The following is a 17,044-nucleotide window of genomic DNA, read 5'->3' as shown; positions in this document are numbered from 1 at the left end:
CTCAAAGGCTTGGAGGACGTTGTTCGCTTATGACAATTTAATTGTAGTTTTCAATCCGAGCGCCTTTGCCCTCGAGGCATCGTAAGTGTGGGGAAGCGTGGTCTTTGTCGTTGGGGGTCGCTGGCTTGCAAGGTGGTGCTCCTGTAGGTGGGTTGTTATTTTTCCTTGCCAAGAGCCCGTTGTACAGACGGACGAAAAAGGGTCCAGTGATGATGTCCCTGTGGGGCATCAAAGCCAAAGTCGAGTTGAGGAGCCCGTTTGTTGCCTGTTAAGAGGTCGAGAGACTGAACAATGGGGGACAGTTGAGGTTCCTTCTGAGGACAGCAGGAGAGCTAATCTGAGGACCAAAATATATGACATATATCTTCTTCAAGTCTTTGTCGTGTGGGGCTGACGTGATTGATCACTAGGCTTCACAAAACATTTTGTTTAATGCATGAAAAGTCTAAGAATTGATATTAAATATGCGTCTACCTTACTCGTAGAGGTAGCAAAACGGCCCGTCGACTGTACTGACTAGGTCCTTAACCTGTAACGGCTTGTCGGTCCTGAGCACGTCCATATCGATGGTGTCATTCAAAGTCGCCCGTCTGCTGTCTGTTCCGTTCCAAAATAGCGTACCACCCGAAATAACCTGCTGCCTATTCGGAAAATCAAGCGCTTGCCAAACCGCATATACCAGATCAATCATGCCATGATGGAACCAGAAATAAACATCTACAACACGCAGTTTGTTAATAAATGATTGAGTAGCAGCAGGGAAAAGGACTGAACGTACCACCAGGTGAAGCGTAAATATCACTTCCCGGATCTACACCGATGCTGTAATGGCCCATGCTGTGAACGCTTGGGTTTCCCTGCATGTGTGTCTGGAACGACCCAATGTCTGTGTTGTTCAAGATGAGACCAATCACTTTTTCCATTGTGCCGTCGCGTCGTGTAAGATAGCTGGAAATATCACGTCTGACGCAGCGAGGGTTATATCCGAAGCCATCCGCACGAGGGTTCGGCCGGTCAGGCAGGTTCGTTGCGAGTCCGCGAGGTCTGGGAAAGATGTATTAGTTGGATTTGCTATAGTAAGGAGTGTATTTCAAAATGGAAGGAAGAGGAACAACTTACCCAAGGTTCATTTGCAAGCCCTTGAACGGTCCGCTAGCGATACAACCGCCGCCTTCACCAGCGGGTCTCTGAGCCGTGCCATTTACTTTCGTCTTGTATCCCTGACCACCAAGACTTGTCGGGCTGCCATCAAAAAGCGGGCTTGTCTCCAGACTTTCGGACCATTTCGGCCAGTTCCAGTATGGCTGTGTGCCATTGTAGTGGCACTCGTTTCTTAGTGTATCTTCAAACGTAGCCATGTAATAGCGGTGCCAAGTGAGAAAGTTTCCAGTGCCGTGGATGTATGGCGTTTGCTTCATGTGGACAACGATGAAGTCGTCATAGCGGGATTTGGCGCCAGGGTATTCGACAGGATCTAACTTGGATGGCTTCTTCATGAGGCATTTTACAGCAGAAATGTAGCGGAGTTTGGCTCCAGCAGACAAGTCACCCCTTGATATCGAGTCAGTATTGCGAAAGAGGAAGAATTGTGAAGTAGACGACGTACCATTCCCGACGTATGCGCAACTTGTCTTTGGTACAGGTTGCAGATTTTTCAATTGCAGCCTTCATGGCCGGTCGGCCACGAGCCATTAACGCATGGAGAGGATCTGCGGACACCAACACACTAAGAAGCGAAAGTGAGACAAAGAACGCATACAGCGCTCTGAAGTTTAGCGCCGCCATTTGTGCCGGAGTAGTCAAAGGAAGTAGCAATCGACAGTGAGAGCTAGACAATACACTCTGATGGACACTGGTTCAACTGCAACAAGGACGAATCCTTATATATCCATTCCAAGATCTTGTTGTCGCAAGCTTAGATACCAACCAAGCGTACTGAGTAATAGATGAATAACGCCGGAGCCCAAGCTTACAAACGCTCTGATCATCTAAAGAACGGTCTATTGCATTTTGTATCTATATGCAGGAAAGCCAGATGGGAAAGCACCGCCAAGAACTGCGGCTCATATGAGGCTCTGAAGGGCCTTCCATGTATGCTGTTTGGGCATCGAGTCAGTGACGCAAGCGGCTCACTTGCATATGCTAGCCCGTGTAGTACGTAAAGCCGGAAGTTCTACGGGAAGACTTTCTAGAATATATGAATGCTAAAATTACGGGTTGAAAACGAAACTGCAGAAATGTAGCAAGAAACGCTGCGCATCGACCTCGATAATTTAAGGCTTTTTTCCTTCGAACGTCTGTGGAAGTGTTTGAAACAACTAGAAACACTAGGCGACATTTGCTGAGCAATGCAAACCGCAACAATGCTTTATCTTGCTAAACCTGACACCGCGCGGCGAACGGGATACCCCAGCTACAAATACTCTACTAGATATCATGTAAAAATTGATAATACCTCCGACCAAACATTGCCAAGACCATCGCATTTAGTCCGTTTCAACTCCGTACGCTTGGCTTCAGTACAAGTCCAAGCACACGGAGCTAATAATATATTACCAGGCTCGACTTTCTCTTTTCGTACAGCTAGCAATCGGATGTCATGATCTGCGGGGAAAAAACAGATGCGCCACATCAAGGATCCAAAGAAAAGCTCTACAAATTGCGACGTGCGTTTGATCGTCCTCGGTTTCCATATTAACACTTGGAGATGTAGCAATTAAGCCTATAAGCATAGTATTTAGTACCCCAAAATAAGCAACGTCTCAGTTGCATCAGTTGCCATGTGACATGTACCGTCTGTAAGCACATACGCCAAAATAAGCGAACCGTCTCAGTTACATTCGTTTTGCTAATAGACGGCATCCCCTTGGCATACTACTAATTTTTTTGCATCGCCGTTCTTCGGAGTTCTGGGTTGCGTCTTTATAAGTAAACAGTAAACTCTTTGGCATCTGAAGATTGTAACCACATAAGTAGGTAAGATTGGTTCTTTTTCTTCGATTTCCATTCTAACCGGCGATAGTAGGGTCCGTGTTTATCAGGAGTCGGCCCTTTGCTAGACCAGGGAAGTAGATCGCCATTTAGAGGCGTATAAATTACCTGACTTCTGGGACGCCCGAGATATATTGCGCGTGGTTTTTTGTGGGGTTTATCAGGGTTGAAGGGCCGAGAGAAGGATGTTCTTGGTGTGTTCTACGGCTGCCATGATGAACTGACAGGTATATTGGCATGTTATCGATGAAGACTTGGTTTACATGGCTCAGTGGATCGCTTTAGTGAGTAGACTTGCTATTTCTGCCGCAAGAAATACTCCGTTCGCTGTCTGAACTGCCCTACCATTCAGTAGCCTATCCACATCCAGAGGGGATATATCTTTCATACTATTTGGGACTTTTCCAAGCCAATGGTTCAGTTCCTAGGCAATTATATCACTAGGTTTCTATCTTAGTTCGACTTCAACGACATTCTTTGATGAGCAAGAGTATGACTTCTTGTTCAACACGAGTGAAGAAATGTCCAGCTGGGTAGCGAAGCGTTTACAAGAATCATCTCTTGCTAAAAGATCAACACGAACTTTGCAGATCAACTTAAGACATCAATTTATCAGGAATTTTTAGTCCCAAGTGTACAACGCATGACTAGCTAGGTGTGGAGCCCGAAGATCGTTAGCAGTGGAAATGATAACTGCGCCACTCAGAATCACAGTCACTGTCTAAGCTACCGAGGGCTTTGCAAATAGTGTCACGGCCAAGCTCTACCAGATCTGAAGATCTATCGGCCCAAGCCGGATGGTGATGGTTACGGAGCTTGACGGAAGACCAAGCCCGAACTGTCGAAGCCTTTAACAATGAAGCTTAGCTCAACATAATATTCGGTAGATAGTATCTCCGAACGAGTACATAAGAGCTACGTTCAAGCTCTATTCAGGCTTGATAGAAAATACATCGCTTTTGCCCCCTGAGCTTGACTGCTCTTGTACAACTTGTTGTTCACAGACTACATAGCCTAGAAAATTATTCAACTACACTCATAAAAGCTCCCCCCATAGCCTCCATAGCCTCTCCAATTCACCTTCAAAGAAAACCTTCTAGCACAGTACATAGTTCTGTTAGACACCACACAGATCTGACGCAATCCTAAGACTCCATCACTATCACGCAGTATCATCATTCAATACTATTTACCTCGCGTACGACCCACCCCTCTCCCATATCCTTGAAGCCCAAGCGCTCCACCCATGCTCTCCACCCCCCGATCCTGGAACTCGGATACAGTAAGCACTTGGCGTCAGAACAAACCAGCATTTCACGTTCGCCAAGTCCCATTATTGTGTTCATCTAGTCTTTTGCTATTTGTATTTTGGGAATGCAAGGGGGGTGTATGGATATCATTTCTCTATTCCACCAATCCCATTTGACTATCCCTACTTAACACATCACACTCGCAGAACAAAATACCTCTTCCATGCGGACACACCTAGACAAACCTAGCCAAAGAGTAACAACTGCTACAAATATTGCCACAATCCCACATACCCCATCCTGCCACCCACAGATATCGAGACTTTTGAATGGATATTACTCTCAAGTTTGTGGCAATCACACGTCACCGTATGATCTTGTGAAAAGGAGGAAAAAAGAGATGGCTTGTATACCCCCAGTAGACAAAGAACAATGTTGATGCATCAGCAATTCTTCGCAAGTGCGGCTATCTGCATGTAGGTACCCAAAGTAACTTTGATGTTCTCTCAAAACGAAGAATTGAAGAGGGAGACTTCATAGCAGAAGATAGCTGAGAACGATGAACATGAGTAGAACAAGTAAATATCTTTTCCCGAGAAGCAGAAGATCTCAGCCTGGTAGATGATATAAAACCTCGTGTTCTATTCATAACATATATCACCAACACATCCAACATGCCCCTGCGAAATCCCCCTTCCCACCTCACCCCTACTTCGTCGCCTCAACAACATTCCTCTCAACCCCCTTAACCGCCTCCCTTACACTGGGTGCAAAATGCCTCCTCAAAATCTCTCCCTCCCACACCGTCCCGGCAAACGGGTTACTCCCCTCGATCTCTGGCTTTAGCGGATCAAACACGCCGTCGCCGCGCCTCTCCTCCGTATTCCACAGCGGCGCCACCTTCTTACCGTGAGTCTTTGCAATACGGTTCAGCAGGCCGAGCATGGCGACGCAGGATTTTTCAGGCAGGTGCATGGAGATGGTCATGAGTTGCTTTGCAAAGGCTGCGACGCGCAGGGGGGGCACAGCGCGGATGGACGTTGCAGGCAGTAAAACGGAGGAGAGGGAGCGGATTAGCAGGACGATGGTGGTTTGGACGTTGATCTTGGCTGTGTCGGCGTGCGAGGTGCCTGCGGTGGGATCGGCCAAGTGGAGCGATTTGGAGCTGAGTTCGATGTCTGGGTTGAGCGCGACGGGGTGCAGGGTGCGGTAGAGGTGGGTGATGAAGTAGCTGAGGTCGAGTTTGAGGGCTGATGCGGTTTTTGCGCCTTCTTGGCCTTCGAGGAGGGCAAAGGCGGTGATGACGCAGAGGAGGGATTCGCGCGTGAGGTTGCGCTCGGGGGCTTCGTTGTCGTCGTCTTCGGAAGCGTCGTCATCGTCGTCCATGGCAGCGGCTGCAGCTGTGAGTTCGGCGGTCGCGATGATGTCGCGTAGTGCTTCGAGGATGTCGCCGAAGAAGTCTTGGTTGATCAGGTGTGCGTATCGTGCCAGGCCTTCCAGCACAGCGCCCATGAGCTTTGCTGAGCGGGCCTTGAGGATTCTAAAGTATGCCACGAATACCATCTTGAGCGTCTCAGCTTGCATCCGATCACGCTCCTCGTGGCTAACAGCAGCATCGGCCTCCTTGAACTCTTTCTCAATAGCCTTCTTCTCTTTCAGCTCCTTCCGCAGCCTCTTCGTCCTGAACTCGCGCTTCTGCTTCTGCTTTTTGCCATTGATCATTGGCTCCTCCGCCTTATCTACAGAATGGTAGGAAGCCTTCTGGGCAAATTCAGAGAGCAAACGAAGATGCAGAAAAGTGTTCAACACACTCTCATCAAAGTGATAGTTCCGGCTTTTCATCATCTTGGTCAGCATGGTAACACCCTCCAACGAGACATTGCCATCCTCATCGTTTTCAAACACCTTCTCCATAGCCTCCCTACACCGCACAAAATCTGCGTCGACTTTCCTCGTGCTAAGCTTGCCAACTAGAATCTTGAGAAGCTCGCTGCGAAAGTTGAAATGCGGTACTGAATTCAGCAGGTTACATGCGCAGCTCACAGCGACAGTGGCTAGACTCGCAACCTGCTCCTTATCCGATCCACTCGCCTTTGCCAGTTTCGCCAGATGCTTAACATAAGTCTCGTAACCCGACACAAGCTTTTGCTCAAACTGCCGCAGTTTCTTGACTTCCTTTGAAATCTTCTCCTGCATCTTCTCCTCCGACAGCGGTCGTATCCTGTATCCCGGAATAATGTCTTTGAAGATCGAGGCTTGCGTCGCCAATGCCAATTTCTTGACTGTGAAGTTTTCCGAGTCGGCAAGCGCTTGTAATGTCTTCAATGCTCCAATGTGCTCCTCTGGATCCTCGTTGATCAGACTTGCTATCCGAGCAAGTTCTTCTTTCGCTTCTAGTATTTGCTGTCGTGCAGGTATCTTTGGTTTTTTCTCCTCAACATCTTCTTCTTCGTCGGTGCCCTCGTCCCCCTCACCCCCCTCATCTTCGCTGCCCGTCCCCAGAAAGCTGTCCGAGTCTTCTTCTTCTTTGATGTCTTCCGCAGTCGGCTGCGGCGCTACCCAGCCCTCTGCCGCCCTAACAGGTAATTTCTTGTTTTCCTTCTGCTTCTTCAATTTGCGCGGCCGCGTCTCGTAGTCCTGCTCCAGATCCCATTTCGCCGCATTCTTCAAGAATGTCGCCTTGTGATCGACCGTGGTTCCGTTACCACGCTCTCCATCCTCGGGTGGCGATAATCTTCTTCGCTTAGCAGCCGGGATGCGGGACATGATGTGATTTATGCGAAACTAAAAAAAAATACACAGGACTGAGAAATCCCATCTGTGTTGGGTGGTGTCGCAGCAGCAAGAAAGAGGAATGCGCATTGGAAATTTTGGCCGCGGCGGAGACTAGTCCCGCTTTGCGCTCCACATTTTTTTCCCGGGCAAAAGCACATCTCGACTTTGCGAACTTGCGCCAGAACCCAGCCAGTTCAGCACAGCTCCTTCCAAACCCCCAACCCAATCTACACCTGGGAAATACATACATATATATACAAACTCGCCCAACATGAGGCCCCTCACCGAACCAGAAACAAAAACTCTCTTCGAGAAACTCGCTTCCTACTGCGGAAAAGGCATCACAAACCTCATCGCCGACCCAGCTGGCGGCTCCGACCGCAACGTCTTCCGCGTCCAGGTACTTTTCCCTCTTCCTCGAAAATAGCTCCCCCTATAATCCCCAAATTACTCACATTTTCGACCAGGGCTCCCGCGTCTACTACGTCCGTGAATCCCTCGCCAACCTCGCCACAAGCGTCGCGCGCGACAACCTGCTCTCCCTGGGAATCTGCCTCGGAAAATTCACAAAAACCGGGAAATTCCGTCTCCACATCACAGCGCTGAGCGTCATTGCGCCGCACGCGCGGTACAAGGTGTGGGTGAAGCAGAATGGCGAGATGCCGTTCTTGTACGGCGGCAATGTGTTGAAAGCGCATGTCGGGAGGTGGAGCGAGGATTGTCCTGAGCACCAGGGTGTTGTGGTGTTGAGTATGAATGATACACCGTTGGTAAGTTTGAGAAGAATAAGTTTATTAAACTGTTTGTTGTTTGTTGTTTTTCTGCGGAAAGTAGTTGGGCTAATAGAGGTTTACTAGGGATTCGGTGTGAGTGCGCGGTCGACGGTTGATGCGAGGAAGTTGGATCCGACGGGTATTGTTACGTTTAGGCAGGCGGATATTGGGGAGTACCTGCGAGAAGAAGATTCGCTGTTTACGACTTGAGTTGGTAAGATGGTCAAGGGAAAGTTTTTAGAGGAATGTAGGTTGGAGTGGAGGTAAGAGGAAAAACTAAACGCGCAATGGGGATTGAATGCCCGTGTCAAAGAAAACACCATGCAGCGCGCAGAAGCTGAGAAAAAGTGTGCAAGCAATGGGGGGCTGGCTTGCTGAAAGAAGAACTCTACAAGAACAAATGAGATACCCAAGTCCCTCCACCGTCACGCAGCGAACATGTAGATACGAAGCCCGCCTCTTTTCACATCTAAAAGTAACTTGTTTCACAAAGCACCAATCTTGTTTCTTCTAGTTATAAAATGTCTTAATTCATACACTCTAGCTCCAGACTCGCTCTTGCTCGTCCGCCAATGATACTGATATACATGGGAGCTTATAAGTTGTTGATAGCCGAAGTGTTCAGCCCAAATCAAAAAAGAAAAGAAAAAGGGTATATCGGTCTTTGATCCTTTTTTCTTCCTTTCTTCTTCTGCCTCGAAGAAAGGTGCAAAAAAAGGGATTGTCGGTTGGAGGAAAAGAAAACCAAGCCCAAAACCAAAACAAATGCTGCAATCTGGTGTTGTACAGTTTAGCCCGATTTCTCTTCGCTCTCTCAGCCTCTCAGAATGATTCTGCGGAGGAAGAAAAAAAAGAGGGCGCGTCAATATGCCAATCGTCCAATCATCCCAACTTCTCAAGTAGCTTCCTCCTCCTGCGCTCGACAAGCTCGTTGTTGACCTCGTCGAGAGTAGGCACTCGCCATCGTACACCGTCGCCCGCGTCGCCCGGTAGTTCGATCCATTCTTTTTGCACTTTGCTCGCTTTCTCGTCTAGTTCATCGCCCAATAACATGAAATTGTCCCAGGCCTCGCGCTCCTTTGCCTTCTCGTATGCTAAGAGCGTGCCGTCTTCCTCGTCCAGATTGTAGCCATAATAACCCGCATCCACCTTTTGCCTAAGCTCGCTCCTCTTTTCGCGTCCTTTGTCCATGTCGTCTTCTGGGCGACTCTGTCTTTCAAAAAGCTCCTTGACACCTGGCAACTCTTTGGCTCGCCCAAAATACCTATACCCCTTGCCACCTCCAGGCACCTCACGCCCTTCCTCATCTAGCACTCTTCCGCCTCGCATGTAGTTGGGCCCTCCTAACGACCTGATCTGGCTCTCCCACATATGTTTCTCTCGCATAAGTTTGTTGATCTCATCGTTGAGATCGCGAATCTGGTAATCCGAGAGCGCTTCGTCCTGGATCTTTGTGACTTTGCGCGAGATCTCCTTGAGGACCTGGCCACGCCATTTTTCGCACACGGGAATCGAGTTGACCGACGTGATGAGCTTGGGGCGGCGCGTGCGCGAAATGTCAATGATTCCCGCTTCGGCAGCCTGCGCCGCGCGAAAGCGGAAGAGCATCGAATGCGCCTTTTCAGAGTTACGCGCCATGATTGCGGTTGTGTGTTGGTATCGTTTTTAGTTGAAGGAGGTTTTGCCGTTGTCGTTGCGCGGCGTTGCTGTCGTTGTCGTCTCCGTAGTCGTGCGAGATGGTATCGTGCGCTGGGTCGCGCTTTGGCGTGTTTGCGTGGGTGTGATTAGAGTGGTCAAAAGTCTATTATAGATATACCGGAAGCTGCCCGCAGTTGCTGAAACGAAGGTGGAACAAGGAAATGGGATGCGCGATTGATTTTGTGTGGTTGTAAAGGAGGGAATAGACGAATGGGCCTCGCGTCTGGCCAGGAGCGAAAGTTTGGTCTACTACTTCAGTTTAGCGGTGACGCAGATTCTTGGCATTTTGCCCCCCGGAGAATACCGTCTTTGCGACCTGTGTCTAGCATGAACATGATGCGAGCATGCCCACTTGGCCGCCGTCACGCGCATCTATAATAGTAATAATTAAAACGCCGCCTCTCTCCGCGTGGTCACGAGCAAGGGCACATGTTTCAGTTTACGTCTTTCTTCATTGGTCCCCATCGTTCTAGCCATTCGCCGTCACAGTAGTTCTATCACCACCTATCAAACATTATCCAACTCCGATATGCTGCCAGATCAAACATGCGAAACTTGACAACTCCAGAGTGAGGAGAGAATGAAGGGTCTAGTTACAAGCTATATGGAAACACGCCCCGACAAACACAGCGAAGTCGGAGCCTAGTGCGAAGGAGAAGCGTTAGGTCGTCTCAGTGTACAGCTCCATCCCCACTCAAGCACGCTGCACAAATCGGACAGGCAATGCTTCACCGCCCAAAGCCATGCTCTAGGCTCCTGCAGTGACCACTCGAGGTTTATTTGTTGTTTGATGCGAATCCAGATCGAACTATAACGTCCAAAAGCCGCAAAACGGACAGAGATAGACATAGGAAAAAGGGACCGGCTCCCACGAGTTATACAGAATGCTAGGAAAATAAAGAATGTCAGTCAAATCATGTGACTAGTTCAAGCTCGCAAAAGCGAACCGTGTGATGCTTAGGAATGGGTTATATGTAATGAGTAGAGTTTTATGCACCAGCTGAGTAGTTTGCTGCCTCCATCTCGGTTTGGTGGCGGAGTTGTTCGTTGCGCATCTCGGTACGCGACTCGGTCCGAGACTCTGTGCGAGATTCTGTGCGCGACTCAGCTCGAGACTGAGCCCGCGAGCTCATGGAACCGAAGAGCGACGGCCGTGAACTAGAGGCCTTGACGTATCGACCTCTGATCGAGTGTTGATGAAGGTGTCCAACATCGTGTTTGCCTTTGCAGACGTTAGCTCACATATGACGGTTGTATAGGAGAGGGGGTACTTACCATCGCAGCACGCTCGAACATTGGGCATAAAGTCTTCGTCTTGCTCCAAGTGCTCGTGGATATCGCGACTAAGCTCCAGGTGAGAAGCGCTTGGTTCTTCATACATTGTTGTCTCCGGCGCGTTAGCCTTGCTGCTTCGCCGGCTGGAGAAAGATCCTCGCATAGCCGAGGCGCTTGGTCGGAGCATGCTAGTGAATCTGCTCGCGACAGAGCCATGAGCCGGTGCCTCGGTTGAAAGTGTGCGTTGCTGAGAATAATTTGATTGTCGGATCGTGGGTACTTGGCCAGGTTCGCGAGATGATGCACGCCTAGTAGCGTACGACATCACTGAAGCTCTTGATCGGCCGGTTTGGCGCGAAGAGCTTCTATATCCGCCGTTGAACTCGTCTTGAATTTCCTCAGCCGTTGTGGGCCTATGCTCTGACACTGGCGAATACTTTTCTTCAACGTCTTCAACGCGCTGGCACAAATAGTTCAGAGCATTGAACCAGGTCTCGTGTCTCTGACCCGTAGTCGCAGTAAACTTCATTGACCTGCCCGGCGTGATGACGAGTAAACTCTTCTGGTGGAGCCCGGGAGGGAGAGGGTTGGGGTCGTCGACCTCTTGAACAGATTCAATAGCTACACTCTTAGCTTTCAAGGTCGATTTATCGGCACTCTGAGGGTCGCGGTCACTCCAGTACAAGGTCCTTGTGTAAGGATGGATCCAGAAGAAGCGTCGATGCCGGTTTTCAGACATGCCTTCACGGCCAGTCTTGCGGGTATACTTCCATAGGTACTCACCAATCATGGTCTGAGTAATGGCCTGAATCATCCGCGGGTCTGTGGCACCGGCAGCTAGTCCACCTGGAGCAAACGATGGGCCTCCAGGTATATTGAAGCGCTGATCAATTTCCGAAGTGAACGAAGACAACGATGATCGGTGACTGAGAGGCGAAGACGCGCCGCTTCGCTGTGACAGACGACGCACACGTGGAGTAGTGCCGCCTGTCATAGGAGTGAGATTGCTGTTGCTTGTCTTGATGGTTGGCGTTTGCGGCCGTTTCTTGTAGGCTGAGGCAGGAAGCGAGGGTGGTCCCATTGATCCAGGAGACATGGGCCTGAGCGATGCAGTAGCAATGACTTCTTTGTGGTCGTGTGGTAGTGGGGGAGGCGTCTCTATGCGCGAACGCATGCTTCTAGAGCTGCCAGGACGTTTTGGAGTTCGGAGAGGATCGGGTATTGACTTCCTAGGTGATCCAGGAGATGGAAGGGCTTTGTCTGACCCTTCTACGGTCACTGTGCCGCTCCGCAATTGACTGCGAGCAAGGAGTAACTTGTCAATCTGCTCGGCAGATACCATAGTCTGAGTCCCTCCGTCAGCCATTTGTATTTGACTTTTCTTAGCAGGAATATTGGCGCTTAAAGGCATAAGGGGTGCACGTGTCTCTCGGCTATAGTCCAATGAAGGAATAGTGTCGAGTGAGGCATTCTTGCTCGTAGTTGGACTGGCAGCAAAGTAGCTAATCTCGGGCACTGATGGCTGCTTGTTCTCAATCGTCTCTGTTTGAGTAATAGTCGATAGAGTGAGAGGTGGGGTGTCCTTGTGTGCAGTCACAGATCTTGACGGCACCACCGGTTCGATACCTTGAGTTGCAACAGATGACAAGCTCATGGCAGGGGCTTGCTCTCTGTTCGCTGTAGATGGCCTGCTTGTGGGATTTGGGAGGAACACTGGAAGCGTTGGCGATTCAGGCTGGGTATCGTGGACTGTTTGTACGTTGGACACGTCGAGTACAGATCCCACAGGAAGAACTGGCAAGACAGGTTCTGTTTCGACTGTGTCAACGGTTGAGAGTTGCGATGGCGCATGCTGTGCCGGTTTGACGGGATCTGTGACTTGCGATTCTACGCCTGAGAGACCCATAGAAGCCGGTGTCTTTGGCGCCATTGGCTCGGTCGCTTTTGACAAGAGACCAGAGAAAGATGACAGGAGTGGTCTCGAAGGCTCCACAGGCTGGGATGTCTCGAAAGACAATGATGAAAGCTGCTGTAGAGCTGGCTTGGGCGTCTCGACAGGGTCGGTGGACTGGACCGAAAAGTTCGACAGCTGCATGTGCTGTAGTCGCGGTGCAACAGGCGCGGTAGCAACGTGCGAGTAGATTTCAGAAAACTGTTGTCTCTCTCGACTGGGCAGTCGCGGCTCTGTGGCTTGGGTCAACGTTGTCGAAAACGCTGAAAGTGGTGTGCGGGGCACATCCTTGGGCGCGATTCCGTTAGACACCAGGGCTGATATCTGCAGAGGTGTCTGCTTGTGGGACGCATCTCTTGGCTCGGTTGCGTGAGCAGCCACCTTTGACAACTGCAGCAATTGATGCTCTTGTGCTCGAGGTGCCTGTTGGGGTTGTACCGAGGCAGCCTTTTCAAAAGTTGATACGGACCTGGTAGCATCGGCAATGGACTCGGTTCTTTCTACAGGCTCTGTTGACTGAGTCGATATGGCCGATCTCAACAGCTGTAATGGAGCTAGAAGCTTCGAGCTATTGGTTTCCTTTGGCTCAGTAGCCTGGTGAGATATGGAAGAAACGTCCAACGAAGCAACGACAGGCTCTTGCACGTGTGGTGAGACAGGCTCAGTGCCCTGAGATGAGAAACCTGACAAGGCAAGAGGTGGTGGAGTAGATTGTCGAGGCTCCGTGCCCGCTGACGAAAAGCCGGACAGCCCAAGAGGTTGTGAAAGAGCATGTCGGGGCTCTGTGCCCTGGGAAGAGAAGTCTGACAATCCCAGAGGCTGTGTAGGTGCACGTCGAGGCTCCGTGGCCTGAGACGAGAAATCCGACAGCCCAAGAGGCGCTGGAATAGCATGTCGTGGCTCTGTTGTATGGGCAGACACAGATGACATGTTCAAAGGTGTGACGGGTGCAGCACATGGTGCAGTGTCTAGCGAACGCAAAGAAGAGTATGCTGACAATGGTACCAAGGGGGCTTGCGGCTCCGTCCCTTGGGCAGACAAGGAAGATACAGCCAATTGAGGCAGTTGTGGTGCGCAAGGACTGGTTGCGTTTCCAGAAACGCTGGAGAGGCGAAGCGTTGGTGGGAGCACCTGCTTTGGCTCTGTACCTTGCGACGAAACTGAAGAGACTTGGAGGTCTTGAGGGCGCGGGGCCTGCGGGTTTGTGTTGTTTGAACGCAAAGAAGACAACTGAAGGACAGGCATGCGGATGGCCTGCGGTTGAGTATCCTGGCTAGAAATTGAAGAAATGGTGATGGGGTCAGGGATATCTCGCTCGGTCATGGTACCCGAGTCTACCATAAGTGGCCTGGGCATAGCAGTGATGGTCCTTCGCAGTGCATCCGTTGACGACTGGCGCGAGTGTATGATACTAGAGCGGCTTGGTGTACCATCGACAGTACCTTCAACAGAGCTGCCGTCATCGTCACTCAAGTCATTCAGCTCTGCAAACAGACTCTTGCCTTGAGCAGGCGTATTCTCATTGCTACTGCTGATGTAGCTGGCAGGAGAATCCCTAGATGCGGGAGGTGTACTAGCGAACAAACCAGAGCCGATCTTGGGTGTTGACCTGCGAGAGCTGCTTGGCCTCAACCGAATACGAGAATTTTGATGGTGCAACGGCGTCCTGAAATCCGGCTCACTGAAGTCATCGCCAGACGTAGAGGCTGTGCTCTGGTAGGAAGCAGCACGACCCCGACTTGAGAGCGAGGGTCGACTACGACGCTCACTCAACTTAGGAGGCCTGGCTTCAGTTTCTGTTAGCTGATCACTGCTGTCTCCGTCAAGTGTCTCTGCTCCTGTTTGGAAAGCGTCCGACTCGGTTGCCATGCCGTCACGTTCGTTTGCAGTCTCGAAAGCAGCATCCGATGTCTCGTTGGCAGTCTCAAACCCTTCGAACGCACTCGTCTCTGTGGCAGATTTGTTTCCACTGGAGAAGATTCGAGATGTAGAGACAGAGAGGTGCGGTTGTCGGCTGGGTGTATTTGGCATGCCCTCCTCCTCTTCCCACTCGTCATCCTCAATGATCTCCTGGGTGCCACTACGCAGAGCGCCAAGACGATCTGGTCGAGGAGGCTTCTTGAAGATGTCCTTTTCACTTCTCCTTCTCTTGCTGGCGCTGCCAGGTGCAACTTGAGCGCGGGCTGTGTCCAATTCATCACGGGTATCTTGCAGCACTCGCTTGAGTTCGATTTTCTCGGTCTTTTCGCGGTGAATGTTGTTCTTGAGTTGCTGGATCATACGGTGGGCGTGTTGAAGGGAGTGCTTCAGTGTCTCGGTCTCGAGCATGCCGTGACGGGGAGTAGCCTTGCTTGGTGAGGGTGCAGGTGAGTGCTCCGGAGTTCCTGATTGTCGTTCCACAAAGCTGTCGTCTTGCGAGGAATCTTCAGAGCGACCACGCTCTTCGGACCTTGCACGCCAGGCAATAGCCTGTGCCAGCTGCTGGTTCTTGGCTGCGAGCTCCTCCACTTTGCGCTGCATTGCACCTTTTTCGGTCTCTGTCATGGCCACATTGCGACGAAGAATGGAAAGTTCTGTCTCGTGCTGCTTGATCTTGTTGATGTGGTCGTCATTGAGCTTCGTGTACATCTGCTTCAACTCCTCCAGTTCCCTTTCCAAGGTTGACCTTTCCGTACGTGCGAGATCCAAGGCATGATTGAGACGGTGTTCCTTGTCTGCCGCCGACTTGGACTGTACCTCGGACTCGCGGATTTGCGTTTCGAGACTCCAGTTGACATCCTTTAGTCGCGACTCACTCTCATCCAGGGTTCGTAAGCGCTGCGACAAGCCTTCGACTTCGATTTCGAGTTGGGACCTGTCAAGGTCGGCTGCCTTGAGAGCCTCATCCTTCTCAAGTAGAACAGCCTGGAGCTCCTTGAGCTGGGAGAGCAGAGACGTGGAGATTTCGGTTGCTAGCGCGATATCGTTGATGCGACTGGGCGGTTGGTTCTTCTGCTTCCGCGACGGAACGCTGACTTTGGTAGGCGATTGGAGGGCTTCGCTCGAGTAGACTGAGCCGCCGGTTGCAGCATCAGTCTCTCCGCTCGGAACGCGGGATTTGGGGAGGAAGACGCGAGCCGTCTCCCGTCCGACCTCATTAAACTCCTTCTCCAGCTCGGTCAGCCTGTGGCGCAGATCCTCGCCAATATCGTTCTCCTCTTGTTGCTGCTCTACTTCCTGCAGCCTGTCTTCAAGTTCCTTCCGCTGTTGGACAAGAGCGTTGCCGAGGTGGGATGTCTCCTGCAGTCTGCGAGTTGTCTCTGCCAAGTGTGCTTCGAGGGCGCGCTTGGCTTGGGCAGGCGATCCATTTACGTAAAGGGAGAACTGCGAATTGTCGAAGGCCGAGTATCGCCTCTGGCCATCCTGTGGGGGCGCGAGAAAGGGATCTGATCCATTGAGGTGCTCCACCGGCAAGGCGCCCGGTGGAGGGTTTGCTGCGGTCATTAGTAGTCGCGAAGGCCCAGTCTCCTATTGTCCCATTGCCCGGGGGGGAGTGTTGAGGGTAGCGACGCGTAGGGAATAAGTTTTTTTTATGTAGTTTTTAGAAAATGGTAGAGTTGATGAGAAAGGTATAATTAAGGAGCAGGCAAGGGACGTGGATCCGGCGACGAGTGGCGGCAGCGGTGGTGTTGGTGTGCTGGAGACAAGAGCGACAGGGAGCGTCACTTGGTCGAGGCGAGGTCGGAATGCACAAAGGGCTTGGTCGAGGGCGACGCGCACAAAGCCAACTCGAGACACAGCCGTGGCTGCTGGCACTGGATCGCGTTTCGGTCACACTATAGAAAAGAAGCAAATGCGCATCGCTGGGGGCAGCGACGGCGAAGGGTAACAAAAAAAGAAACAAGGGAATGCCGAACGGGCTGGAGGGGCGACGGAGGCGACAAAGGCGACAGAGGAGTGAGGTTCAGCAGAGGCGGAGGGTGTGGTGTGTCGACGAGCGAAATGAGGCGGCCGTGCACGTCAGGGCAGGCTATGGCGAACGAGGCAGCGCGGCATCCACAGCATCAACAGCGCTAGCGGCAGAGGGCAGTAGTAGCTGAGGCCTCTCCACCCTCGCCCAGGTACATGCATGTGTATATCCAGCTAACTGCAGGAGAGCACACCAGGCCCCCACCGGTGCTGTGCGGCTCCCCCTGGCACGCAGCCATTCATAGGCGGCACAGACAGGTGTTTACATCTATCCATCCATCCACTCAGCAGTTCCCCTTGGCTTCTGCTCGGACACCGATGGCACCACCTGCGTCACAATACGCACCCCATTACTTACTTACATACCCCACGACTGCGGCGGC

General features: G+C 51.2%; 5 protein-coding genes across 5 annotated transcripts; 1 reads left to right on the top strand and 4 right to left on the bottom strand.

Annotated features, from left to right (window-relative positions):
- Positions 1–475: 475 nt before the first annotated feature.
- COCSADRAFT_190822 (uncharacterized protein) lies at positions 476–1,785 on the bottom strand (the record flags this gene model as incomplete). The annotated part of the gene is made up of 4 exons (XM_007702476.1): positions 476–717; positions 779–1,044; positions 1,120–1,551; positions 1,607–1,785. The coding sequence occupies 4 exons, from the start codon at positions 1,783–1,785 to the stop codon at positions 476–478; spliced, it is 1,119 nt and encodes a 372-aa protein (XP_007700666.1).
- A 2,858-nt stretch (positions 1,786–4,643) lies between these two features.
- COCSADRAFT_37369 (uncharacterized protein) lies at positions 4,644–7,071 on the bottom strand. The gene has a single exon (XM_007702214.1). It carries the CDS (start codon positions 7,005–7,007, stop codon positions 4,950–4,952), a length of 2,058 nt encoding a protein of 685 aa, XP_007700404.1. The 5' UTR covers positions 7,008–7,071; the 3' UTR covers positions 4,644–4,949.
- A 127-nt stretch (positions 7,072–7,198) lies between these two features.
- COCSADRAFT_37368 (uncharacterized protein) lies at positions 7,199–8,342 on the top strand. The gene is made up of 3 exons (XM_007702213.1): positions 7,199–7,416; positions 7,484–7,786; positions 7,874–8,342. Exons 1-3 carry the CDS (start codon positions 7,288–7,290, stop codon positions 7,997–7,999), a joined length of 558 nt encoding a protein of 185 aa, XP_007700403.1. The 5' UTR covers positions 7,199–7,287; the 3' UTR covers positions 8,000–8,342.
- A 40-nt stretch (positions 8,343–8,382) lies between these two features.
- On the bottom strand, positions 8,383–9,652 carry COCSADRAFT_37367 (uncharacterized protein). Its single transcript, XM_007702212.1, has one exon. It carries the CDS (start codon positions 9,425–9,427, stop codon positions 8,672–8,674), a length of 756 nt encoding a protein of 251 aa, XP_007700402.1. The 5' UTR covers positions 9,428–9,652; the 3' UTR covers positions 8,383–8,671.
- Positions 9,653–10,261: 609 nt separating this feature from the next.
- Positions 10,262–16,359, bottom strand: COCSADRAFT_329508 (uncharacterized protein). The gene is made up of 2 exons (XM_007702475.1): positions 10,763–16,359; positions 10,262–10,709 (listed from the first exon to the last, which is right to left on the bottom strand). The coding sequence occupies exons 1-2, from the start codon at positions 16,194–16,196 to the stop codon at positions 10,477–10,479; spliced, it is 5,667 nt and encodes a 1,888-aa protein (XP_007700665.1). The 5' UTR covers positions 16,197–16,359; the 3' UTR covers positions 10,262–10,476.
- Positions 16,360–17,044: the final 685 nt, after the last annotated feature.

Source organism: Bipolaris sorokiniana, assembly GCF_000338995.1.
Source record: "Bipolaris sorokiniana ND90Pr unplaced genomic scaffold COCSAscaffold_8, whole genome shotgun sequence".
Lineage (NCBI taxonomy): Eukaryota > Fungi > Ascomycota > Dothideomycetes > Pleosporales > Pleosporaceae > Bipolaris > Bipolaris sorokiniana.
The sequence above is the reverse complement of the archived record's forward strand: the minus strand, read 5'-3'. Positions and strand labels throughout refer to the sequence as shown.

What these genes read in the sequence shown, in the direction of transcription:
- COCSADRAFT_37369 (XM_007702214.1), bottom strand. Translation starts at nt 7,007, where the DNA reads ATGTCCCGCATCCCGGCTGCTAAGCGAAGAAGATTATCGCCACCCGAG.
- COCSADRAFT_37368 (XM_007702213.1), top strand. Translation starts at nt 7,288, where the DNA reads ATGAGGCCCCTCACCGAACCAGAAACAAAAACTCTCTTCGAGAAACTC. An exon ending in GCAACGTCTTCCGCGTCCAG is followed by an intron (nt 7,417 to 7,483) that starts GTACTTTTCCCT and finishes ATTTTCGACCAG; the next exon opens with GGCTCCCGCGTCTACTACGT. An exon ending in GTATGAATGATACACCGTTG is followed by an intron (nt 7,787 to 7,873) that starts GTAAGTTTGAGA and finishes GAGGTTTACTAG; the next exon opens with GGATTCGGTGTGAGTGCGCG.
- COCSADRAFT_37367 (XM_007702212.1), bottom strand. Translation starts at nt 9,427, where the DNA reads ATGGCGCGTAACTCTGAAAAGGCGCATTCGATGCTCTTCCGCTTTCGC.
- COCSADRAFT_329508 (XM_007702475.1), bottom strand. Translation starts at nt 16,196, where the DNA reads ATGACCGCAGCAAACCCTCCACCGGGCGCCTTGCCGGTGGAGCACCTC. An exon ending in TGTTCGAGCGTGCTGCGATG is followed by an intron (nt 10,710 to 10,762) that starts GTAAGTACCCCC and finishes ACGTCTGCAAAG; the next exon opens with GCAAACACGATGTTGGACAC.